Source organism: Lissotriton helveticus, chromosome 6 (genome assembly GCF_964261635.1).
Source record: "Lissotriton helveticus chromosome 6, aLisHel1.1, whole genome shotgun sequence".
NCBI lineage: Eukaryota > Metazoa > Chordata > Amphibia > Caudata > Salamandridae > Lissotriton > Lissotriton helveticus.
Window position 1 is genome coordinate 932001727 of NC_136067.1, and position 27167 is coordinate 932028893.

Sequence of the window (27167 nt, forward strand, 5' to 3'; positions counted from 1 at the left end):
TCTCTAGGTAAAGGAGGCGGAGGCGTCTTAGGCCGAGGTGGTGTATAAACCACCGAGTACACCGAGCCCGGTGACTTCTTCGGGGGAGGGGAATGCGAATCAGCCCCTCCAGTAGGTGATCGCCGTCTCCGGCGCCCTCCACCAGACCCAGCGTGACTTCTGGCATCAGAAATCCTTCTGCGCCGCTTAGGAGAGCTGGAAAGTCTCAGAGACGCCGACCTCTTTCTTCTCGACGTCGAGCGTCGCTTCTCCGGCATCGAACGTCGCCTCCGCGACTACGGCGTCGAACGCCGCCTTTGCGACGTCGAGCGCTTTTTCCTCGACGCCGAGCGCCCCTTGCGCGACGTCGAGCGTGTAGTCCTCGACGATGAGCTCCGACTTCTTCTCGGCGCCGACCGCTTATCCGAGGTCCTCGACGTCGAGGAGCCCCTCGACGTTGATCGGCGGTGTCGTTTTGACGGCGAGCGCCGATGCCTTCTTCTTCGACGTCGATGGGTCGATGCTGAAGTCGACGACGAAGACGCCGTCGACGGTGATCTCGACGGCGGCCTACTCAGGCCTTTCGACGTCGACTTCTCACGCCGTCTCGACCCGGAGCCCCGGGGAGATGGGGAAGACACCGTCGTCATCCCTCTCGACGTCGTCGTCGAAGCAGTCGACGGAGACCGGGACCGTTTGCTGGGCTTCCTGCCTCTGGGGAGCCCCCCAGAGGCCTCAGCAGAGGCAGAGGGAGCCTTCCCAGTCTGCCCAGACCCACCTGCAGCCTGCAGTCGTCTCTCTTCCAGGCCTTGAAGCCTAATCTTCAGCCTGTCCCTCAGGGTCCTTGTAGAAAAGGTCTGACAGATGTCACAATCTTCAGGGACATGTGCTTCAGGAAGACAGAGTATGCAGACGTCGTGTGGATCAGTCTTGGCCTTCTTCCTTCCACATGCTGGGCTCTTGTCGAATAGAGCAGGCATTTTAGAGCCCTAAAAAGCCTGAACAAATACACAGAAGAGAAGGGAGACACCAAGTACATCAGCTGAAAACACTTTAATCAAAAAGTGCACAAAATTCCAATAAACCCTTGAAAAAGGGAGAGCTCAATGCACCAGGGTCCTGTTAGCAGGAGCCGGAAAAAAGAACTGAAAGTAAGAGGGACCTGCTGTGCATTCTGGGATAAGTTCTGGAAAGTTCTCTTAAAGGCACATAATGGCAGCCTATGGGGCTTGTCTGTCCATACCTTCCTCTCTATCATTCCAGAGGCTTTTTCTGGTAGAGGCAAGTTTCTCTATGGAAGAAACTGGGCAGGCTGTGCTATTTGTGTGTGTGTTTTCTTTGGTGGAATTTCTAGTTGAAGTACTGGACAGTGTAGCCTGTGGATATAGGCTGCATTATTTGTCTTTAAATTCTCTCTTAAGTGTCTTTGCAGTTCTGCAAATTTCTGACAACTTAAGAGATTATTTTTGATTGCCGGGGTCCACGCACATGGGCGGGATTATTCATAGATTATGACTATACACAGAGATCCCCTACTACAGAACTCTATTTCCCATCTTCCATTATTCTCAGAACCTTTTGAACAATTTGTGATCAGCCACCTCCCTTTCTGCCTCTGTCCATAAACTATTCAATACCATAGATATGATCTTGTCAACTTCATTCACCGGGAATGAACTTTCAAAAGTGTCTAGATTCCTTGGCATGCTCTTTCACACCATTAGTCACCACAAGTCACTAAAATCCTGCTTCATCTTCCATCAAGTGGTGACATTTCACACAATCAAACACTGAACTTTCGACACCATCCTGGCAGTGAAAGAATAGCCTACAGGGCAACGAGGCAGTGCCTGATGGGCTGGCCTGAGTGGTCTGTGCGTGGTTATTTTTTTTGGCTGTTTATGGGCCTGTTTTATGGTCTACTGGGCCGGTTTTTACTCTTTCCGTGTTATTGCCACAAACATTCCTTACAGCAAGCGCAAATGCATGTTGCCTCCTCTCCTTGCAAAACACCTATACAGCATGTCTTTCCAAGTTCAAGACTTCCTGATTTGCAAATGAAGAGGCCACTTTCTTAGCTATTTGATTCACCATTGGTGGCCACTTTAATTTTGGTGCCTGGGCCTATTTTCTGCCCTAGCCCAAACCTGCATCCTGGTATCCCAGAGGAACAATGACCGTTCTTAACTAGGTTCCCTCCTACCGTCTTCAAATGCTCCTTTTTTGCATCCTACCTTCTTAGATTAATTAATTCCCACCTGGTGTTTCTGCCTCCTATAGCCTCATCTCCTGCCACTGGGCATCTCCATGGGCCAGCCTTAGGCCCACTCCATACCCTTCACTAACTACGTCATCACCCATGGCAAAATTATACTCCTTCAGATTCTTTCCACCACAACTCATCCTTATTTCCAAAAGCTCAAAGAAAGAGTTGTCTGACACTGGAAAGAACATTGCTTGTCTATGTTTCATTTCTCAAAAATAGGAATCCAATTCCCAGTACCTGTCAACCCCACTACCATATTTACTCCCATCTCCTCCCCACCACCCTTCACTCAATGCACACTCACGCATTACCAGGACTGAGCCTACTGTTTTGCTGAAGCACGAAGCTGGCGCTTTTTATCTCCTCCACTAACAGTGGAGGAGGAAATGTAGTCCACTCCCAAAATGTGTTACTTTGGAAGCTAAAACACCTAAGCCATAAACTGCAACAGACACTTCTACTGTGTGATAACAAACAATTGTGTGATGCATGTATCTAAAGCACTACTTCATATGCATACCCAGGAATGGTCTTTACATACAGCACTCAATTTCTCCACAACTGGGATTGCACAATATAAATACCTATTCATACACACAATACACAATAAAGACAGTCAAAGCTGATAGGTTTTCACTACTGATATCCAAAGGTCCCTTCCACACGTCTTTTATCACTGACAATTCCTAATTGGCACTTCCTATACCCTAATAGTTGGCTTCGCACAGTAATTTTCTCCTCCCCTTGGCAAATTAAAAAGTGTGTCATCTAATATAAACTTTCACCTGCCCTAACACAAACCCAGCAGCGCCATCAATCAGATTCTTTTCTGCAAAATAGGGCATTCTCCTCCCATCTTTGAAGCAATGAGTCACACCTCACCCATGCTTACCTCTTACAGTATGTTCCCAAACATATGCTGTAATCCTCAAGCCATTACCACCCTTCCTTCCAATTAAACCACACATCATTTAGATTATTCGCATTACTTGCTCTTGTAGCTAGGAAGTTCCTTCCTAGTGAGCTTCAAGCTGAATGCTCTCTCTTCCATACAAACCTTGACGAACTCACAACTTCAGTCGTAAGCATATGCATGACTTACCCACCTGTTGTCAAGGGACAGGCTCTTAACATCGGCCTATATTTGTTTGTAAATAATTTAGCATGGAAATTTACAAAGATAGGTGTCCTGTTTTACTACTACTTTTTCAGCACCATAATGTTTGCAATCATTCCACTAACTAGCCCTCATGTACTGCTTGGTACTAAACACTGTGTTTCCAGTAAATTCAGATGATACACTGCTGGGATGAATAAACTGATTGAACTTTCCAAAAAAGCTTTGAAGAACATGGTCAGTGTAGCCAGTTGCTGGAATACACAACCTAGAGTCTGGGTATGAGAAGCACATTTTTGCCGTTTTCTTCACATGAAGAATGGCAAGAAATCAGTGCAGACATTAAGAACATTCTCGTCCTTTTTCTTTTACAGTTTTGATCTTTTAACAAGAAATACTGTGCTTACCCATGATGAAAAAATATACTTACATCTTCTTCTACGGAACCTGATAGAAGCCTTGCCTCCTCTCTTTCCTTTTCCATAAAGGGAATGAGGTGTCCAACTGCTTTTTTCATCACTCGTGCGGACTTTATCACCTGTAGCATGAAAAACAAAATTCTTTAGGCACTGCACATTAGATGTACCCTCTTTGGCATCCACTTTATTTATACTGAAAAAAGTAATCATTCTTACAGCAGAGACAGATTATAAATAGAGTCTCTGACTTCCTTCTCTGGAAAAGTGGCATGCTTTGTACTTTTAACCAAGGCACTTCTTAATGTTTATTTCATCTTCTCAATGCACAAGGAAACTCAGATGCCATATTTTACTTTTACAGTGAAATTTGTTGGGGCATGGCCTGGTGCCAATGAAGATGGTTGCAATCTGAGAGTGCTCACCCATCCGTTGGTTGAAGTCCCCACAAAGGTCTGGGTAACTGATCCCCAGGGACTACAACGCGCAAAGCGAAGAAGAAGAAAAAAGCAAAAAAAGTTGGCACCTACTGTCTCAGTGGTCCTATCTACACAGGCGATGCAGCAATTAAAAAGTGCAACACCCACTCCCTGGCACGGTATGGCCTTGCTGAGATCTGGTGTGACTAAAGCCTGTTGCTTGGCATAGGGGCAGCTTGGTAGTAACTGGAGTGTGTTGCAAAATACATAGCCCAATGGATGCCAAATACTGAATGCACTAACTCCTTACAGCATGTGTGTGGCAAGCTTAGGACCTAGAAGGCTAACTGTTTGAACAGTAATGTAAGCAAATGTGTACTTGATTGCCATATTTTATTCAGAACTACATTTTCACATTAGTCGCATTAACAAAACAGAGAAACTGGAAATTGTCTGCTCTCCAAAAGCTGCAAAGCTATGAACAGTGATCACAGTTACGTGGCCATCCTACATTCTTCGGATCGCACTTGGAAAGAAGCAGAAATAGTTAATTTGCTCACTTTCTGTGCACATTTGTAAAAAGGACATTGTCAGTGTTCTGTAGCAGTAACAAAAAAGTGCGCAAGAGTGCAATTCCCCTCTTCAAAGGGAATCATATGAGGCAAAGGTATAAAAGGTTAATAAAATTAGAGAAGGGCAGCACACACAGACTGGTTGCTGAGGTGACATAGTGAGAGAACCATTTTTGACTGCAGGCCCAACAGCAGTATAAGTTATGCAGGTATACTGACATGATTTGGCATAGCAAATCTAAGTTAGATAAATATATATTGTGTAAAATGCTTATGAAAACTGTTCAGGAGTTAGACAAACAGAGTAGGGAGGACCGATTAATTATATTAGAGGCATGATAACAGTTTACCCTAAATTTAGTTCTGACTGCTGAATTTTTATTATAAATATGATTCTGATACATATAATTTGTATATGGATAATACAAAATAAATAACTAATCACTGAAAATACAAACATGTGTGTGTTAGCTGTTTCTGTGAAATAGGGTGAGGATTCACCTACAATACCCCCTGAAGATGAGGGATCCTCCAACAGGTTTTGTCCGACTCCTCACACTACCTATCTAAAAGAGACATGAGTGAGACACACATGCCCCGTCTCCTTTTTTTCAAAATCGGTACAATGCTTATTATTTCCTTTTGGGGGTAAGGATATCTACTGGGTGTGCCCCACTAAAAAGTGGAGGACACAACAAAATCACAAATGTAAAAAATAAGTAAATCTGGATAGGGCCATAAGGCAAAATGTCCCTACTACAATAATCCTGTGCTCCCTGGTTCTCATTTCATAACTTCTGACAGGCAAGTACTCTTTGCTGCACGGGAGCCCCATGTTCTGAGCCTCTGGTCAGACACTCTACATGTTTTGAAAGAAGTTGTTCATCAGGAAAACACTTGAGTCCTATAAAGATGGAGGTAATCCTAGGTAGACCTCCTCTTCACATGGGGCTCCTGTACAAATAACCAAATCATAACACAAGTAATGATTGCTGGTAGCAGATTATTAGTCATGGGCTGAAGTCCTTCTCTATGAAAAGTTGGGGAGGAAGCCTACTGGTACTACCTGGTGAATCTGTGAAGGTCATCATGACTGGTTCTCTCCTCTCCTTACAACGGTCACAGTAGTCAGGCTTTTGAGCATCTGGCTTGGGTCTATGAAGTCCTTGATAGAACTGGGGAGGTTTTTTTGAAGACACGCTGTCCAGCCAACAATGTGGTTTTCACTTATTTTTAATTATATCAAACAGGAATACCAAGTTAGAAGTATGAAGGCCACAGGAGATGTAATTGCAAACACAACAGTGATGGACAGAATGTGGATCAATGTCACACATTCACCCCAGTCCAAAGATCTGGGCCCAAATCCATCGTTTTTCCACTCCACACCACCCTGGGTTAGACAATGGCGATATGCAAATCAGCGCTGACCCTGTGCCCCATGGGAACAGTCCAGTCCGAACTACAAAAGCCATGTCCATGTGAGTCCCAGGCACTCCACACCACTGGAGTCAAGCTAGCCGGGCTGATGAGAGGTGTTACCTCGAAACCGGGCCGGTCCTCGGATGCTTGTTTCCGTTCTGGGAAGGACATGGCTTTTGTAGTTCGGACTGGACTGTTCCCATGGGGCACAGGGTCAGCGCTGATTTGCATATCGCCATTGTCTAACCCAGGGTGGTGTGGAGTGGAAAAACGATGGATTTGGGCCCAGATCTTTTGACTGGGGTGAATGTGTGACATTGATCCACATTCTGTCCATCACTGTTGTGTTTGCGTTTACCGCTCTAAGTGTACTGGGGATGCTCAGACGTGAGTCCCAGGCACTCCACACCACTGGAGTCAAGCTAGCCGGGCTGATGAGAGGTGTTACCTCGAAACCGGGCCGGTCCTCGGATGCTTGTTTCCGTTCTGGGAAGGACATGGCTTTTGTAGTTCGGACTGGACTGTTCCCATGGGGCACAGGGTCAGCGCTGATTTGCATATCGCCAGTGTCTAACCCAGGGTGGTGTGGAGTGGAAAAACGATGGATTTGGGCCCAGATCTTTTGACTGGGGTGAATGTGTGACATTGATCCACATTCTGTCCATCACTGTTGTGTTTGCGGTTACCGCTCTAAGTGTACTGGGGATGCTCAGACGTGAGTCCCAGGCACTCCACACCACTGGAGTCAAGCTAGCCGGGCTGATGAGAGGTGTTACCTCGAAACCGGGCCGGTCCTCGGATGCTTGTTTCCGTTCTGGGAAGGACATGGCTTTTGTAGTTCGGACTGGACTGTTCCCATGGGGCACAGGGTCAGCGCTGATTTGCATATCGCCATTGTCTAACCCAGGGTGGTGTGGAGTGGAAAAACGATGGATTTGGGCCCAGATCTTTTGACTGGGGTGAATGTGTGACATTGATCCACATTCTGTCCATCACTGTTGTGTTTGCGGTTACCGCTCTAAGTGTACTGGGGATGCTCAGACGTGAGTCCCAGGCACTCCACACCACTGGAGTCAAGCTAGCCGGGCTGATGAGAGGTGTTACCTCGAAACCGGGCCGGTCCTCGGATGCTTGTTTCCGTTCTGGGAAGGACATGGCTTTTGTAGTTCGGACTGGACTGTTCCCATGGGGCACAGGGTCAGCGCTGATTTGCATATCGCCATTGTCTAACCCAGGGTGGTGTGGAGTGGAAAAACGATGGATTTGGGCCCAGATCTTTTGACTGGGGTGAATGTGTGACATTGATCCACATTCTGTCCATCACTGTTGTGTTTGCGGTTACCGCTCTAAGTGTACTGGGGATGCTCAGACGTGAGTCCCAGGCACTCCACACCACTGGAGTCAAGCTAGCCGGGCTGATGAGAGGTGTTACCTCGAAACCGGGCCGGTCCTCGGATGCTTGTTTCCGTTCTGGGAAGGACATGGCTTTTGTAGTTCGGACTGGACTGTTCCCATGGGGCACAGGGTCAGCGCTGATTTGCATATCGCCATTGTCTAACCCAGGGTGGTGTGGAGTGGAAAAACGATGGATTTGGGCCCAGATCTTTTGACTGGGGTGAATGTGTGACATTGATCCACATTCTGTCCATCACTGTTGTGTTTGCGGTGGCCACAGGAGATGAGCACCACAGCTGTCAACGTTCTCTATCCATCATCACATTCTACCATACACATATATCATCTAAAATAAGCCAATATGTATTCTATTCTCTAATAAAAGCTCCGACTAATTTCTACATTCTAGACACCACATATCTCCCTACTTTCACAATAAAAACAAAATAAGCATAACATACATAAACAATGGATAAAAATAATAAAAAAAGTTGCATATAACTATGTACATGATATAGTCATAAACTAAAATTAACAAAAGAATCATAAAATTTGCTAGACATTTTCCTGGCCCTTGTACTTCTCTGTCACATAAGTTTGCTTTGATCTTCCAATAGTTTATTCATTCCCCTTTCCAATCTTGTCAATCTTCGCCAGGCAAGACATGTTCTACCACTGCCCATTGGTATTTTTCACAGCCTGACCTTTTATGTCAATTATGCGAGTAGGTTCCTTGAACTTTGCCTTCCCTTTGGAAACATCAACGGATCTTTAATTCAAACATACTTCCCCACCATAAAATTGACACACTGTTTCTTTTTTCACACCTCTTAATATTGAATGCGTCACTGGAATATTTGGCCTTGCATGCCTCACCCAACACATCACACTCTTCACCTAAAGCCTTGATTTTCCAAAAAGGGTTCAATAAACAGCCACATTTCCTGCCTTTCATCAACTCAAATGGTACTGAACCAGTAACGGAGTGTGGTGTAGTCCTGTTAGCCCATACGAAGTCTCTGATTGCATTTTCACAATCACCCTTAGCCTTAATAGAACTCTGAATGCATTCCATCAGTACCCCCTGAACCTCTCGACTTTACCATTTGCTTGGGGATGATACAGTGGTGTGCGTAAACGCTTCCGCCCCACTTTAGTTAAGAAGTCTAACATGGTGAATGAGGTGAATTGAACCCCGTTGTCTGTCAACAGTTCCTCAGGAACCCCTTCCTTGCTGAACACAGCCTGTAAAAAACAAATCACTGACTTAGTGTTGGGTTCCAAAACACCTCTCAATTTTACCCATCTGGACAGATGATCTATTAATACAAGTAAATACTTCATACTGTTTGGTAAAACATGGAAAGGATCTAAAAAATCTACTGCAACACCATGCCACACTACGTCTGAACACAACACAGACTTCGGAGAAGGTGTAGACATGATCGAATGTTTGGGACTACAAGAACACTGTACACACTCCATTACAAAAATCACCACCTCTCGATCCACACTAGGCCACCAAGTCATGCCTAACTCTGCATTTTGCAGCCGACATCCCTAAGTGACCAGAGTGAGTCGTCTCTAATATTCTTTGTCTGAAGCACCTTGGTGGTACCAATTTGCCACCCTTAAGTAGCAAACTGTTTTCTGGAGATAGCTGGTCAGCAATTTTGCAAAATGGTTGTAAACTCACCTCAACTGAATTTTCATTAGGCCAATCTGTGATAGCAAAGTTCATGTCCTGTTTCAACACATCATCCCCTCGAGGGCATTTTGCTACTTTTCCAGATCAGAACAAATCACCCTGTCCTCAACACGTGCATTGATGCATTCCTCTATTTCCTCTTGATCTTTTGTATCCAACTCACCATCCTACAAGAGTAATCCAGATAAAAAACCTGCCTTCAAGTTCTTTACTCCTGCAATGTGGGTGGCAGTAAAGTTGAATTCCAATACCTTAGTTGGCAGTCTTTCCAACCTAGCTGTTGCTCTCTATCTTCGAGCCGGACAATATCTCAACCAATGGTTTATGGTCCGTTCTTAACCAAAACGTCCTGCCCCACAGATATGGTTTCAATTTTTCTATACCCCACACACAAGTTAACATCTCTTTCTCCATCACTGAATACCTCAATTCCACTTCCTTCAACCTCCTGGATGCTAATCAAACCGCTGCTTATTTGCCACCAACCATTTGTGATAGAACTGCTCCTATTCCACAAGAGCTAGTATCAACTGTCACATATGTTTCATGACCCTCAGCATAGGCCTGGAGTGCTGGAGCTGCTACTATACTTTGTTTAACTGGAATTTCTCCTGACAAGCAGAGGTCCAAATCAAGTCTGCTCCTTTCTTTATTACTCCCCTGAAGCATTCCGCGTGCCCTGAAAAGTTTGATGCATTTTGAAAAAAACTCACACAATCCAATATATGAGCGCAACTGAACTTTATCAGTCTGATGGGGAGCATAGGCGATACCCTCTACAGTACTGGGTTTTGGTTTCACCCCATCCTTTTAAAGACTATGACCAAGATATTCAATTTAATTCACCCCAAATATACGTTTATCCTCTCCAACGGTCACTCCATTCTTGAATAAGATCAACATTACTTCATCCCCAACCCTAGTGTGTGTCTCTTTTATACCCGCATGCACAAAAATGTTATCCTAGAAAATGATCACCTTGGGTATCTTGCAATGTTCTGGTCATAACTTTCCAAAATACAGACACTGCTGAGGCCAGTCCAAATGGCATATACCAGAACTGGAAAGTGCAATCAGGTGTATCAAAAGCTGTTAAATGATGGGACTGTTCGTCCAAGACTACCTGATGGTACGCCGCACGACGATCCAACTTCGAAAAACATTTGGACTTGCCCACAACTGTAATAAGATCGTCAATGCATGGAAAGGGATAGATCTTGAAAATGTATAATGCAAAAATTACAGGATCTGTATTGTATGGGGTAGAATTATGGGGTTTTAGTCATCTATCTGCACTCTCGACCTCGCAAAACAAATTTATGAGGGCTGTCACGGGCTTACCCCAATCCACTCCTCTTTTACTGCTTTATTTTGATCTTGGAAGCCAGTATTTGGAGGATGTGGCTCGTTTTAGACCTGTGGCCTACTGGAGGAGGCTCTGGGTTACTCCGGAGCTTTCCGAGTATGCCATTGCTCTCTTGGAGGTCAGGGATGCAGCTGGTGTGGGAAAAATGTTGTGGTTGAAGCAGGTTAAGACAACATTGTGTGACCTGGGGCTGAATATGTTGTGGCAAAATCCAACAAATGTTACATTTCCGTCCCATAAAGAACTTAAGGGGCTATACTGGATAATGGTTATGATGAAACACTTTTCGTCCATGACGAGAATGTCCCTGTCAAGGGCTTTCTTAGAGACCAAACATGTACCCGTTTACGAAAGGTATTGGGACATTATAACGGTTCCATGTCATAGGAAATGGTACCACCAATTTAGGATAGGCACTCATCCTATCAAATCGTTTACAGGTAAATGGGGTACAGGTTCCAGTATGGACTGCCCGTTTTGTCCAACTCATCGGGAATCTATTGCCCACATATTTTTTATTTGCCCAGTCTATAGGAATTTGAGGCATAAATGGTTAAAGCGGATTTGTCATATGATGGGGTTTACTACCGGCACTGAAGCCTTAAGGATTTTAAAAACAGATGGTAATGAATTAAATATAATTGCTATCGCCACATTTTTACATGGCATGTGGATAATCTGTGCCTATGGTATGAGTAATCAATGAATATAAGAGATGTGACTGTAGGTTTTATTGATACCTGGCTTATAGATGGTGGCTGTTTTATGGAATTATTCTTTTCGTAATGAATTTTATATTAACTTATTGTATTTATGTATGTCCGGAATATGTAACCTTGGATCATTTCTATGGGGATCTGTATATTGTAAGGATGAATTCAAATATTTTTATGGTTATTGTTTTAAAAATGTAAATGTCTTTTATGATTATGTAATCGAATAAAGACTACTTGAACTGAACCGATAGATCTCCACACAGATCATGTTGTTGAAAAATCTTAGGTCCATGTATAAACATCAATCACCTGTCTTTTTCTTTGTTAACATGATAGGTGACAGCCATACCATGGCATCAACCCGTTCAATAATTCCATCATACTGTATAGTTTTTAACATTTGTGCCAGCTCAATTCTTATGCTATGTGAAACATTGCAGAGTCTATGCTTCACTGGAGTTACTCCTTCTTTGACCTTAAAAGTATGTACCAAATCTTTTATTTGACCAATCTTATTCTGAAATACATTTTTAAATTTGTCCCACCACTGCATCTGATCATTTACTGAACTTTTTAGAGAAACAGGACCCTTCTGACCCGCCTTGATTATCATGCCATATTCACCTTGATGCCACCGTCCTAATACATTTATGCCTTCATAGCCTACATATACTTTTCTTTGTAGAGTTTTACTATCAAACGTTATGTCTCCCCAGAAATACCCCACCAGATCTAGTCTACTGCCCTCAAATGCTGTAGTCACAACATCTGGGGGTAACGATACTTTGTGTGACCAAAATGTTCTATTCTTGTCAATTAATGTGATCGATATCCTTGCGCCTGAGTCGATAAGAAGAGGCATTGTGATGAAGTCAATTTTTATGGAAACTAGGGTATCACCATACTTTTTTTCATTCTGCACACTTTATTTCTAAACAGTCCACAGACAATACTTGCTATTCTACTCTTTTCTCAAGATCTTCATAATCATCACTACCCCATGGTCGTGAACACTCTTAACAGGAATGTGTTTGCCCACCCTCCATACCTTTTCAAAGTGAACCACTTTTTTGTACTTCCAGCATTCCTGTTCAATTATTGGACAATTTCTGAAATTCGACACATGAGTGGTTGAGCCACATTAAAAACATGTTGATTTAGTTGAAGGATGACCCACAGAACGTCTACCGCCTCTATTGTAGTTTTCAATGCACTTTTACTACCTCTGCTATGAATTTCACTAGGGATAAAAGAATGTTGCCCTTTATTCTGTGAACTAATATTCACAGCAGGGACATGAGGATTTTCAGCTTCCAGTTGCTTTGCATCCTGTTGTAAATTTGATACCGAATCAATTGTGAATTAAACTCCTGAAACTCATAGTAACTAGCCAACATCTTTAACACAGTCACATATGAGTCAATAGATTTATTTGGTCCTTGAACCTGAGTGAAAAATTTATGCATGAGAACTTCTAGATTTACTTTCTCTTTGCAATACGTACTTAGCTGTTTTACCGCAATTTGGAATTCATCCATACCCTCACTGGCAAGTGGTCAGAAACGTTCTGACCCTCAATTCCCAAATTGCAGTACTGTAAATTCCTTTTCTTATCCCCCTTAAATTTCAACCCATCAATGGCACCCTAATATGCGTTATGTGACGGGAACCACACACGCCATTTTAATGGCGATTCACCAGGTTTCAGTAGAAAATTACTAGATGGAGGATTTACATCATGATGGCTAGAGTACAAAGAAATGCAGCCATTCAATAAATATAGGGCAATGAACCCCTTAGAAAATATGGGTGACCGTATGTGATACTAAATAAATGTCATACTACATAGAAGTGAATACAACAGTAAATATGAGTCAATTGCTGAATCAATTGCTGAAATAGTGTGCCAATTGCTGCAGATGCGTCCAAAATGATGAAGATAATGTCAAAATTGACAACTTAGCGTGCCAATTGGACTTGACACCAACACCACAGAAAAATTAATTTTGCAATAAAATATTGTGCCAATCGCTGTTGACACCATGTGGTAATATTGCTGCTCTATGGCGTGCCAGTCGCTGTTGACACATATGGCATGCAGTACCTCGCTGATCCTCAAGGGGCCTGTGACCGTTCCGAAGTGCACCCCGATAAAAGGTCTGGACAATCCCAATATGGCTGCCGCACAATCCCAAACAGGAAATGAATGCCTCGTTCTAGTGGGGCATGTGCAACGCGGATGTCTCCAAATAACAGCCCAGGATCTTGGGGGCCGGGTCTCGAACGACGTAAAAATGCCGACAACAGGAATTCCGAAAGAGGAGAAAGTTGGGACGGAGACAGAGAAGAAGGAGCAGCCGAGGGGGAACAACACGCTGGGGCACGCCGAGACGACACAGGGAAAAGCCAGCAAGCTTCAGGAGGAAGCTGAGACGCCTGGACCGTTTGCGAAAGTACTGGGAGAGGAGAATGCCCGAAGACTAAAAGACTGCTCTGGGAGCATGCGAATAAGTCCAGTGCTTCAAGGAGGGAAACGGATGCTGGGACTCCCTTTCGTACATCCCCGGAAGGTCATGGGTTCAGGCAAGTGCCTACCTTGCAGGCCTTTTCATTTAAAGATTGGTGGGTGGGTTTTCGGGCTACACCACCCTAATTCACAAAACCACCTTGCACATAGGCACCTCACCAAGTTAGGGCATGGAGTGGTTAAGGGAGCACTACTTCATGATGAGATATTGAGATAGCAGCCTAACCCCTTATGTATAGCTTCTTTTATTCCCTCTTGAGGAGCCCCACGCTGACGAGAAGCCAGGGACAACGTGAGGAGTGAAGACGCCTGCAGTTCCACTCCTTTTGTTCAAGACTGCTTTGTTTATTTCCTTATTAACCCTCAAAAGACTGTGAAATAAAACCTGGGCCACTAAGGCATATCCTAAGGACTGTTGATAACTGGGAGAGAGAAAGGGTATAAATAAATGCTCACCCCTGAACCAAGAAGGTCGAAGAGTACTCTGTTGCAGAGAAAAGGGGGGTTGTTGGGGTATCTGATACGAACAACAATTACAGGGCCTCAGAGGGCGCTACACACATACTGACTGACAATCTGGCAGCCGTCGAAAACAGTATGCGGAAACAAGCTTTACTTCCTGTGAAATTGACCTGCAACAGTGCAACCCTTCATTTCAGCTGCACGACGGTAAGCCTCCTTTTTGTTTACGCGAGCCGATACTCGTTCGCAGTCAATTCAAGTACTGTGCTGCGCCCAAACATCTTCATAATTAACGCAAGCCAATCCTCGCTCGCAGCTCATGCGCTTCATGCGCTGTGCCTATGAGTGTCCTCACACGCGGCTGCATTCAATAAATGTGCATCAAGAACGGTTCCTTGCGCACAACATCCGCAGTCAAAACTATTCCAGAACATGCCAAAAAACATAATCTGGCAGTGGTGAACCATACACACCTTTGGAACTTTGCCTCACGCAATCGGCACAGCTCACACGATCCCTAGGCCCCCAAACACAGCCACCACAGGACCATGCCTTGATAATTTGCAGAAACTTGTCCAGAAGATTATTGGTCCAGATCCCAGCTTGTCGCTGAATTGCGAGGACACAATATCCAGCCAGCTATGTGGTTTTCACTTATATTTATTAATTTGTCAGGAACAATAATTTAGAAGTATGAAGGATCAGCACCAACTGCTGTCAATGTTCTCTCTTCATCATCACATTCTACCACACACATTCCGTTACATAATCTAATATAAACCCATACATTTATATTCTCTAAAATAAGCTCCTACTACTTTCTACATTCTAAATACTATATTCTTTGTCCTCAACTAACTGGATCAAACATTGCGAACAGATCAGCCTTTGACCTGCAAAGAAGTCGCAGATTACTCTTGACAGACTGCAGGTAAGGGCATAGCCACTGCTGTGACATGATCAACAGAGATGTGCTGAATGCTCATCTTCCTCATTGTGGTTTTTGCTCTGTCACAAGAAAGCGGTGGAAGAAAAGCTACAGTCCCTGATTGGGGTATTTTGAGAGAAATGCACATTTCCTGACTGACTGATTAATGGCATTTGTAACACACTCACTGACACTCATAAGTAGGCCCTAGCATGGTTCTTATGTAGAATACATAATTGGATGCAAACTTTGGAGCACCTTTTGAATGTGGCAATGTTGGGAAAATATCTTAGTTGCTTTCGGGGCAATTCAAAACAGATGGACCGAGTACTGAAAATGTTCAGCCTGCTTTGCTTACATTTTAAGAGGAAGCAATTTGTTGTGACACCTGAGATCCCTAAATAGGGTGGCAAAGAGACCCAGCAAGGAAGGTATTCGGAGGTCAAGTTATTGATACAATTCAACATCTAACAACCCTGCTTAAATCAGATGCAGCCTCTGGCAAGAAGCCAATTCAGAGAACTCCTTGAAAAGGTGACATGATCTCTTCTTTTACGAAGAGGGTTCATTGTAAGACGAGTATTTTATGCTCTCTGTATGCAGCGGAGCTGTCCCGCGGGTAGTACTGCATACATACTATTACAGTATTCTAAGCAAGAATTGAAGTCTTACCATTTTCCATAATCTTATGCTTGGTGGAAAGAGGTGATAATGGGTCTTCATTTTGAAATTTTAGCAGCTGACTGTGACCTATTTTATTTTGGAGTATATTGTGATCTCTGAACAAAAGACGTGACATCAGGTTTTTTTTTATTTTACTGAAAACATCCATTATTTGACCAAAGGCCCCAGGAATTGGGAGAGAAATAAAGTTTACTTTACCTTTGGAACCAAATAATGTAATTTTAGTCTATGAATTATCATGTTGGAAAGAGCTTTTATTCATCCAAATTTTCAGCTTCTCCATGACTTTGTCATTCACCATCACACCCGTATAGAGTACTCTTTCTGCAACCATCTGTGTTAGAGCACTGTGGGGTCATCACTGGAACCTTCGATTATTTGCTGAAATACATCTGCATCCACATGTGTGCCAGGGCTCCTTTATGGACGCAAGACGCTGTTGTAACTACCAAAAACTGTTACTTCAGAGCAGAATGACAACAGGCACTCAAGCATGTCATAAATTGGCAATTTTTTAAGGAATGGTAATAATCATTAAAAATAAATTGGCATTTAATTGGCATTTAATATGACACCCTCGAGTTCCCATCTTCAATCAGTTCTGAAAGTGTAAATATGTATATATTCACTGAAAAAAACAAAGATTACAGGGACGTTATAATTAGGAAATAGAATTTTTTTTAAATGTAGAAATTCACTGAAAAAAAGAAAAGGTAACAGGGACGTTATAGTTAGGCTCATATTTCATTGTACACAACCAGTGAAATTCGGCAGTTATAGTTACCTGAGCTGACTATAACTTAAGACCCCGCAATGCACTGCTGATCACCTAACATAGTACATCACTCATGACATGGTCAGTGATATGGTCAGTCGACCACCTTTTTCTCGGTCCCTGCTTGACTGGACACATCGAAACGCTCCATGCACAACAAGATTCACTATGACAATTTTGTTTAAATGTTTTTGGAAGATTCGTCAAACGTTGTCAAGTCAAACACGCTTTTTTCTATAGAAAGTAGGTTATATAGATAGTTAAATCGCTAGATAGATAGATAGATCGATAGACAGATAGATAGATATAGACATATATAGATAGATATAGATAAATACAAATCCATCCGGTCGCCACTGGGTAGTTAGGTTAGCACTTCTTCAGGAAATACATTTTTTGTTTTGCTAATATCCCATTTGACAAATCTTCATGAAACGTTCCAACCGAGTGCTACTTTTTCACTAGCATGTGCATGGAAAGTTTCGGGGTGATCCATCAAGCATGGGATGTGAAAAACGGGGGTCTCAAATGCAAAATCCCCATGTATTTTCCATAGAAATTTTTAAGAAGCACTACCGCAAACACTGCTGAACAAAATTACACTAAATTGTTAGGAAACTATATTTTGGTTCTTAGATTGTGCTTTTTAGGGTTTGGTATAAATCTGTTAAGTTGTTTTTGAGAAATTAAGGCTTAAATGCAATTGTATATCTGGATGGTTGGGTCTGCGAGAGATTCTTGTGAGTCTCGCGGGAAACCAATTAAAAAATAGAGCGTTCTGATTGTCCAGCAGGAGCTTATTTCCCCTTGGGCTATCTTGCGAATCCAGTGGGAGTCAATGCTCAGATTGGCTGCCAGCAACATGAGAAAAAAGTTGCTGGCAGCCATTACAGAACTGTTTATATCTTGTCCAAAAAATATACCATAAGGGGGCAGTATAGGGATACCCTGCTCCCTAGACCTAAGGGGGAGACCCAGAGGGCCCCCGAGCCAAAATTGGGGAAATCCAACAAGATTTGTGCAAGCTCACAGCAACAAAAAAAAAGGTGTCCGGAGGGCACATTGTTTAATTAAGGGGAGGGGGCGCTTAGCTCCCTTCCCCAGACATTTTCGGCCCCAGGACCACATAACCTGGGGCCCAAATTCATTACAATGTGGATGAAGGCATGAGGTCTCCCTCCTTAAGTCGTTTTCAGCTCCAGAGATCTCATCCCATGGGGCCCAAAATATTTTTAAGGTGAGGGGGCTGCGCAGCCACCCTTCCTCCCCAACCGTTTAAAAGGCTCTGGGAACGCCAAACCTAAGGCCATGAGTTAAATTAAAAGGAAGGGTGATGTGTGGTCCCCACCTACCTGAGCATTTAATGGCCCCGGGGACCCCATCACCTGGGCCAGCTCACTTGCTGTGTCCTGGGGATCCCTCTTTCGGGACAAAGTGGTCTTTCTACCCACTCCGATGCGGTGAGGGAAACATATAATTGCTCTCATCTGGAGGGAGTATTTTCAAATCTCCAGACAAACTGGAGGAAACACAAAGTCTGCTCCCAGCGGGCGAGAGCTTTGAAAATGCTCCCACCTGCTGGGAGCCGACTTGTGTTCGGTTCCCCTGCCTGCACTGATGTTCCCACAACAGATTGCGTCCTCCCACATTGACCTCAAGGTAGTCCGCTAGCCTTGCATTGCTCTACACTTTGAAGCTGCCACCAGTGAGCCTTTGCACACTATAAATAAAATAAAATAAAATGTAGAACATTGCCTACATGTCCCCTTTTTGTGCCCTGTTGTAGTGATCGTCACCAGTATCTCAATCCTCACATCACCCTCCAGTAGTAAGCCTGGTCTATTTAGTCTTTTCCATCAAGTTAAAGTGTAAAAAAGTTCTCATCGCTCAGTATAACACAATACAGCCCTAATATCAAGATGTCAAACACTTATGCTATACAAGACTGCACAATAGGGTTTACACTGGCTGATAAACACACTAACTCACAAATCAAAAAAGACTCAGGAAAGAGGACTAAGAAGAAGAGCCTGACAGTTTTCTATTACCTGAGGTAAAAACATTTTTCCTGCACCAAAGAGTTCTCCAACCACCTTCATTCCACTCATGAGAGGTCCTTCAATGATGTTGAGTGGTCGAGGATAGAGTTTGTGGTTTAGTCTTGCTTCCTCTGTGTCCTCGACCACATACTTATCAATGCCCTGTAAAAAAAAGAAAATGCAGTGAGAAAAATAATAATGTTTTTAAAAAACGAATTAGTCTTAATCCAGAATCCCATGCATATTTAAGAATGCCTCAGACATTTTGTCAGGATTCAAACATCTTAGCGCCTTCAAACGTTACCAATATACTACTTCCATGTGAAGGTTAACATGGAGGTAACTGTGTGTTCTTGCCTGTACAAACTAAGTTTGCATGGACTTCAAGTTCCATGATGCCTAGGGAGGACATGAGGAGTTCAGAAGAATAATGGCGGATTTATAGGAAGACTCTGCACACCGTTAGGCTGCATAATTCATTTGTGATGTGGTTGCAGAGGCTGGTACTCTGGGCGAGACTGTTTGTTTCTCATTTGGTTATTGCAGCCATTTTTGGGAAAGCTGTCTTTTGGAAAGCCAAAGATGGTATTTGAAGCATGTGCAAGAAGTGCTGCCCCAGTTGAAAGTGAACCTGGGTTTACAAGTTAAGTCAGCAGCTGTGTTCTTATTTCGCTCCATTTCTTCAAACGTATTCCTTATCGGCCAACTGGAAAAAGTTGTAAAAATACATAAATTCTTCCTTTCTGTTAATTGTATTATTTGGAGCTGTTGAGTTAAACTAACCAGTTATTCTGGGGAACATGAACAAAACAATAAAGGCAAAACAGAAATCTGTTCTTTTACAAAAGCTGTTAAAAGTAAAAAAGACGTTGATTATCTGCAGACTTGTACATTCAGTGCTTGAAGTAAAGCAACCAAGCAGTCTTTTTTTTCTGTCCTTTTGAATATTTTTGCTTCTGGAACAAATGCAATGAGAAGTAATTGCTTAACGAAGTCAAGTAAAAGACTGAACTCGTTGTGATGATGAACCAATGAATATTATATAAATGGTGGCAGCATTGACCATGAAAAACTTTTCTTTTACAATCTGATGAGGAACTCTTCCAAAATATTTGCGGAACTTTACATAAACTTTTTCTTTCCTTTCATGCTTGGGTATGTATGAGAACATTTTGTGATTGTCTTGATGAGTTATTGTGGAACATGTAGTTTGGGCTTGCAGGCTTATTTATTTCTGTGTCCACAGGTTCAGACAAGGAATCTAAAATGTGGTAATCATAAGAGTGTTGATTACGCAGAGATTGCAAAGGCGATTCCTCTATTACGTCTCAGATAAATCTGATACGCTTTAGTGAGAATTTATGAGAGTAGGTGTTCTTTCATTTGCTAATCTAGTTTCATTTACTTTTCAGGTTTTTCTTCCTTTTCCCTGCTGTTTCCTTCCTCATACCCTTTCCCTCACTCGCTCGCTCTAAAAGTCTGTGTCTTTCCTGGTATTCAGAATTGGAGATATCAAGAGGTGGACCATATTGTTTGTCGCTCTGATCCTGAGGAGTTTTCTCGCACCATCGCAAGTCTTTGACACATTTTATGTACAAAACACTAGTACTAAGAAGGGCATAGGAGACAGATCCTCATTGCGAACTATAATGTCTCCTGGGTAGTAAAAAAAGAAACAAATGAAAATGGTTGAAAGTCAGAGTTGGTGTTTCTACACTATAAGTAGCTAGTAGGGCATATTGAAGAACAAGTGAATTATCTATTGTAATGAGCATCTCTAAAAGGGTTTAGACATTCATTTTATTTCAACATTTCTAACCCACAAAATCCTGAAAGTTATATGAGGACCAGAGAGCTGAGTGTGGCTTAAAAAACTATCAATATAATTTAAATAATATCAATATATTAATATATATATTCTCTACATATAATTACATGGGTGAAAAACCTTATATTGGTAGCACAAGATTGGTTATTACTCCTCATCTTTACATTATGCCTGTCCTGGCCGCTTTCTTGAAAAATGTCTTGATTGTGATCCAAACAGACACACATGTATGTGGTGCAGCTCCCATTTGAGTGCAGGACTGTAAGAATACATTAATAATCATGAAATGCATAACTTCATACAGGGCAAGGAATAATGCAATCTGGACAAGCACTGGTTTCTGATACCAGACTTCACATGGTCAGCTTTTCAACACAGCAGTGTGCTTTGACAATCATATCAGAGTCATGTGGGGGGTGGCGGGGGGGTCATTTGCCTGTTTTTCTCTCATTTTCCAAGTGGAATATGTGTTAAACTGGAAGAAAGCACAGCAAATCTGATGTAGAAATGCATACAGCCACATATAACAAGAACACAACGAACTAAAAGGAGTATGTAACATTCTTACCATTTGCAAAAATATTTGTAGAGTTTGTATGACATGGAATAGGTTTCTTAGTGAAGGTGATTTTTTTCTGATGGGTGTGAGTATGTCTTTTATTCTGCTTTCAGTCCTATGGCATCATATGCAGTATAACAAGAACTTTTAAAAACTAAAAACACACTTTTCTGAAGTTTAAATCTGCACAACATACTAATTCAGTAGTCAATTCTTCATATACGCAAATGCTCAAATTATGTTCATGCCTCAATAGTTAATAAATAGAAGTGAATTTCATTCAGCAAAACACCCAAACAATAAAACACTTCTGGAATTTAAATATTCCAATTTTTTATCCATGTGCCAAACCATTACATATCCAGTGACCTTTCTGCAGGAGGTTACAGTGCATCAGTGTTCCCAAATGTGTGTCCTGCTGGTCAATAGTCAAAGCCACTTTTTCATTTGATGGCCACAGCCTGCAGTAATCTCTGGGTGACTCGTCAGAAGACCCTTAGGAAGTAGCATTGATCCAGAAGCTTGATTACCCCAACACCAAATCAAACCAAACTGGACTCCTTTGACAAACAGTCTCATATCAGTGAACTTATACTTAAATAAATGTCCTCATCATGAACTATAGCTTGATTTACAGCAGTATTTATCCACTACAAGGGTTGAGTGCTTGATTTGACCAGTTAAGATTATATTACATTCATCTGTTTTCTGGTTTCAATGTAAGTTTTAGCTTGGCTTTCCACTTCCTTCCAAATTAGCCATTGAAATCAAAATGAACTACCCACTAACAGCGATGCACGGTGGTTATTCATTAGTGCATTTTATTTTAAATTAACAGGTGTAAGGAATCGAGAAGTAGGACACTGTAATGATTGATTATTAACGCCCAGATTGTTTTATAGATGTTAAAATAGCCACACTGATTCAAATGGTCTTTGTGAGTGCAGCTACTCACCTTCACCAGAGAATATTCTAGTCTTTCCTCGACTGTAGCAGAACGCCATTCATCAGTTTGAATTACTTTCTTGCCACCTTTAGCTTTGGTCTGCAATAGAGTAAATCAGTTGATAAAGTGGCAACTCACATTTCATACAGCCTGTGCACAGTGAGAAAATGTATCTTAAGAACATTGTCCTTGTTATTTCAAATAAAGGCAGGGAATAATTGCAGCAATTGGAAACCTAAATAAATGCTGTGAGAAAATTATATGGCAACAATTTCTCTAATTTTTTATTGGACTAGATTCCAAGCACAAGCAATCACTTTGTATGTTACGTGGGTAGCACGCAACATTCATTGATACATAATGAACAATACAGGTCTTCAGAAAATGCATATTAAAGATGGACAGATCATACAAACAAAGTTTGGAAGTATATTGAACAGCTAAATGCAGTGTATATTTGGATAATCACTCATGGTATACAAACATAAAGAAACAATGTAATTCATTCCTCTCTTTTTTATATTCCACTTGTGATAAAAACATATTGTCCCTGTACAGGCTTTCATCAACCTTGGTAAATGCAACGAGATTAATGCAAACTATGCTTGGTTCCTTCTAAACATGGAATACAAAGGTTGATAAGAGAAATCAAAGCAGAGTATTATCCAAATAAAAGCATGAATGCATCAAATATGTAGAAAGCGATTTAGTTAACAATCAAGAAATTGAAGGAAACCCCTGGTCGAAAGTTTGAAACCAACACAGAGGTCAAATGTAATGCATTTGCAGACTTCTTTGAACGGAAAATAGCAGGCACACAAGCATACTTATTGTCCAACGCAGTCCCAACCCCAAGAGAGGAAGAGAACTGTTTAGTTATTTGGAAATAAAAAAAGAGGTTTCCCAATTCTCCCTAAAGAATAACCAAGACTGTGTGTCTTTGATAAAGAACAGTAAGCCACTGGGCTTGTGATTAGATGTTGTTCCTGACAAATTACACAAAATGTTACTGATTAATTAATTTTACCATGGTCAGATTAGTATTAAATAGCTGATAGAGATCTGTGTTCCTGACAATAATTGCAAAATATAAGCCTTTTTAGGTCTCGCCTGTCGATGCGCATGCGCATCGAGCTTGCGAGCCTATTGCGGCTTAAACAACCTTTAACTAAGAAGCAAGGAATCGTGGCGATTCCTTGCAGTGCCCGTGACTTTTAAGCTCAATGCGCATGTGCATTGAGCTTAAAAGCGCGTGCACATCAGTTCCCTCAGCCGCAATCGCCGTCTGTTCCCTCAGCCGCATTCCTCCCGACACCTTTTGAAGTGAAGCTTAGCTTCACTTCAAAGGCCCCGGCTTCTTCGCACCCACATGCCGCTCTCCCCGCTCCGCCCCCTCCCCTGCCCGCCGTGTGCATTTCTCCTCCACCCCCTCCCCACAGCAATGCCCTCCGTCTTGTTTGTTAATTTCCTCCAACTGCCCATCTCCTTTCAATACGTTTCCATTTAATCGCCTACCTCTCGATGTCCCTCATCCTCATCTCAACTCATCTATCACTCCAGCTATCTCCTCTTACACGTTATACGAATATCTCTCTCTTCACCTCCGTCCCACGATCTCTCATCTCTCTTCCTTTCACCCTCTAATCACGATCGTCTATTCTGTTGCTCTCCCCTCGCTAGCCCTCTCCCCCACCTATTAATCTTTTCTGTTTTCTACGCATTTTCACCCTCTTACGTCTTCCTTTTCTCCCTCGTGCTTCCTTCATCTTTCCTTCTCTAACCATTTTCCTCGTCCGCCTCCCGCCATCTCTATACACCTCTCCCCTGCTGTGACCGTCACTCTCCTTCCCTGCATCTCCGTCGCTCTAAGCACCCCTATATCTCAGCCCTCTTACCCCCGTCGCACCTATTTAATCTCTAACTTCTGTCATGTCTCCCCAGTACCCATCTACTCCTGTTGGGTCACCTTGTGCTCTTCTCCTCTGTCCCACATGTCCTTTCATTTTCCCTCTCGCAATCCCATTTTACAGCTGCTCTTCTGATGTGTTCTCTCCATTGCTGCATGTTTCCTCTTTCTACTTTTTCCTATTGTCTGTTTCCCTACCCTCGCTCTCCCCAGCCCCCGCCTCCATTTGTCTCCGCTCACTCTCTATCCATTTCTCTGCACGTTTCCATCTCCCGGTTAAATAATATTTTATTGGCAAGACAAATCAGCTAGACATTCACGGAAGAGAACAGGACGAGCTGCCAGCCCTCCAGCCCTCGACCCTGTTCAATATGCCCTGTTCAGTGACGAGGGAAGGCACATGCTGAGGTGCCATTTCTGACAGGGTGGAAATAAGCCGTTCTGCAGGCCTGTGCGCGTTTCCCTCAGGGGAAAGAGTCCGAGTTTTTGTGCCGCGCTATGTTGCCGTTTGTGGGAGACGTTCGCTTGCTGTGGAGCACGATGCCATGGTGTAAATCTACATGATGTCACCCCGTCCTTCCGAATCCCCCCCCCTCACCAGTTTCTCACAACTCAGGGATAGTCGTAGAAATTGAGTTCAAGGGGTACCCCAGCCTGCCCCAGCCTCCCCCTGCAGGAGCCTGCGCTACGCCCCTGGCTCCATACGATTTTTTTGCTACTCGCAATCACTCACCCTCACTCACCCTCACTCACCCTCACCCACCCTCAACGCCTCAACCTCACTCACTCTCAACCCCTCACCCTCACTCACCCTCAACACCTCACCCTCACCCTCACTCACCCTCAACCGTTCACCCTCAACCCCTCACTCACCCTCACTCTCACTCACCCTCACTTACCCTCAACCCCTCTGCCTCACCCTCACTCACCCTCACTTACCCTCAACCCCTCAGCCTCACTCACCCTCACCCTCACTCACCCTCAACCCCTCACACTCACTCACCCTCACCCTCACTCACCCTCAACTCCTCACCCTCACTCACCCTCAACACCTCACCCTCACCCTCACTCACCCTCACCCTCCCTCAACCCCTCACCCTCACTCACCCTCATCCCCTCAGCCTCACTCACCCTCGCCCTCACTCACCCTCACTCACCCTCACTCACCCTCACTCACCCTCACTCACACTCACTCACCCTCACTCACCCTCACTCACCCTCACTCACCCTCACTCACCCTCACCCTCACTCACCCTCACCCACACTCACCCTCACCCTCACCCTCACTCACCCTCAACACCTCACCCTCACTCACCCTCAACCCCTCACCCTCACCCTCAATCAGCCTCAACCCCTTACCCTCAATCACCCTCACCCTCACTCAGCCTCAACCCCTCACCCTCACTCACCCTCAACCCCTCATCCTCACTCACCCTCAACCCCTCACCCTCACTCACCCTCAACCCCTCACCCTCACTCACCCTCACTCACCCTCACCCTCACTCACCCTCACTCACCCTCACCCTCACTCACCCTCACTCACCCTCACTCACCCTCACCCTCACTCACCCTCAACGCCTCACCCTCACTCACTCTCAACCCCTCACCCTCACTCACTCACCCTCAACACCTCACCCTCACTCACCCTCAACCGTTCACCCTCAACCCCTCACTCACCCTCACTCTCACTCACCCTCACTTACCCTCAACCCCTCAGCCTCACCTTCACTCACCCTCACTTACCCTCAACCCCTCAGCCTCACCCTCACTCACCCTCACCCTCACTCACCCTCAACCCCTCACCCTCACTCATCCTCACCCTCACTCACCCACAACCCCTCACACTCACTCACCCTCACCCTCACTCACCCTCAACTCCTCACCCTCACTCACCCTCAACACCTCAGCCTCACCCTCACTCACCCTCAACGCCTCACCCTCAACACCTCACCCTCACTCACCCTCACCCTCACTCACCCTCAACCCCTCACCCTCAACACCTCACCCTCATCCCCTCACCCTCACTCACCCTCACAACACATATTGTGTTACAATAGGTGTCACATTTGCGGAAGATAAAACTATCTAGAGATGTAGCATAACGACCAGAGCTGCCATATAAGTCACGTAAATACTAAACATGTTGCATTCCAAATGCTATAGGTGTCACATTTGCAAAAGTTATAACTATTGGGATTGTAAATGACAAAGCCATCAATATAGCAATTTTAACATCGCAAAAAAAAAAAATTATGTCATTTACAAGACCAATAACTACAACTTTTCTAATGCGATACTTATTGCATTCCAACACCACTCACACACGCAATGCCACTCACACACGCAACGCCACTCACACACGCAATGCCACTCACACACGCAACGCCACTCACACACGCTACGCCACTCACATACGCAACACCACTCACACACGCAACGCCACTCACACACGCAACGCCACTCACACACGCCACTCATCCACGCAACGCTACTCATCCACGCAACGCCACTCTTCCATTTGCAAAAAGAAAAATGTCTAACTATTCTATTGCGAGACCTATTGCATTTCCAATGCTTGTTTAATTTAAGGTTCTTTGTTAGACCAGGACTATGTCCACAACTGCATACCTATGTCTCAACTCCAGTTCATAGCCAAACTACTTGAACGGGCAGTGTTTAATCAGTTATAGACCTCTATAGAGTTTCAAGAGTTGTTACATTCAAAGCAGATACGTTTCTGTGCCAGTTGCAACACTAAATGTGTAGTAATGGCAGTATTAGTTGACTGTGCATGCATGCCTAAAAGGAAGGTTTGGCAGCACTGATCAAGCTAGACCTGTCAGGGGTCTTACTGCCATTAACCACCAGGTGTTGTTGGACCGCCTGGAGGGCTGTGGTATCTGGAGTACCCTCCATTAGTAGTTACAATGTTTTTTGACTAACCGGACCATTTAGGCTACTATGGGTCTATTTGTATCCAAAGGCGAAGTATTCACTTTAAGAGTAGCACAAGGTTCTGTCATTTCACCATTACATTTTACCTTGTATATGGGTCCACTGATTGTTAGATGCAATCATATGGCCTTACTGCCCTATGTATGTGGATGATATCCAGATTTTTTCGTGTTTGACGAGGA

At 43.6% G+C, this 27167-nt stretch overlaps 1 protein-coding gene across 1 annotated transcript in view; it reads right to left on the reverse strand.

Moving 5' to 3' along the window:
• MTR (5-methyltetrahydrofolate-homocysteine methyltransferase) overlaps positions 1–27167 on the reverse strand; it is a 454402-nt gene that overhangs the window by 160170 nt on the left and 267065 nt on the right. Inside the window, exons 19-21 of the mRNA XM_078648574.1 lie at positions 22134–22223; positions 18801–18953; positions 3793–3900 (exon numbers count right to left, since the gene is read on the reverse strand). Of these exons, the coding sequence (XP_078504700.1) occupies positions 3793–3900; positions 18801–18953; positions 22134–22223 (351 nt within the window). The remainder of the gene's footprint in view (positions 1–3792; positions 3901–18800; positions 18954–22133; positions 22224–27167) is intronic.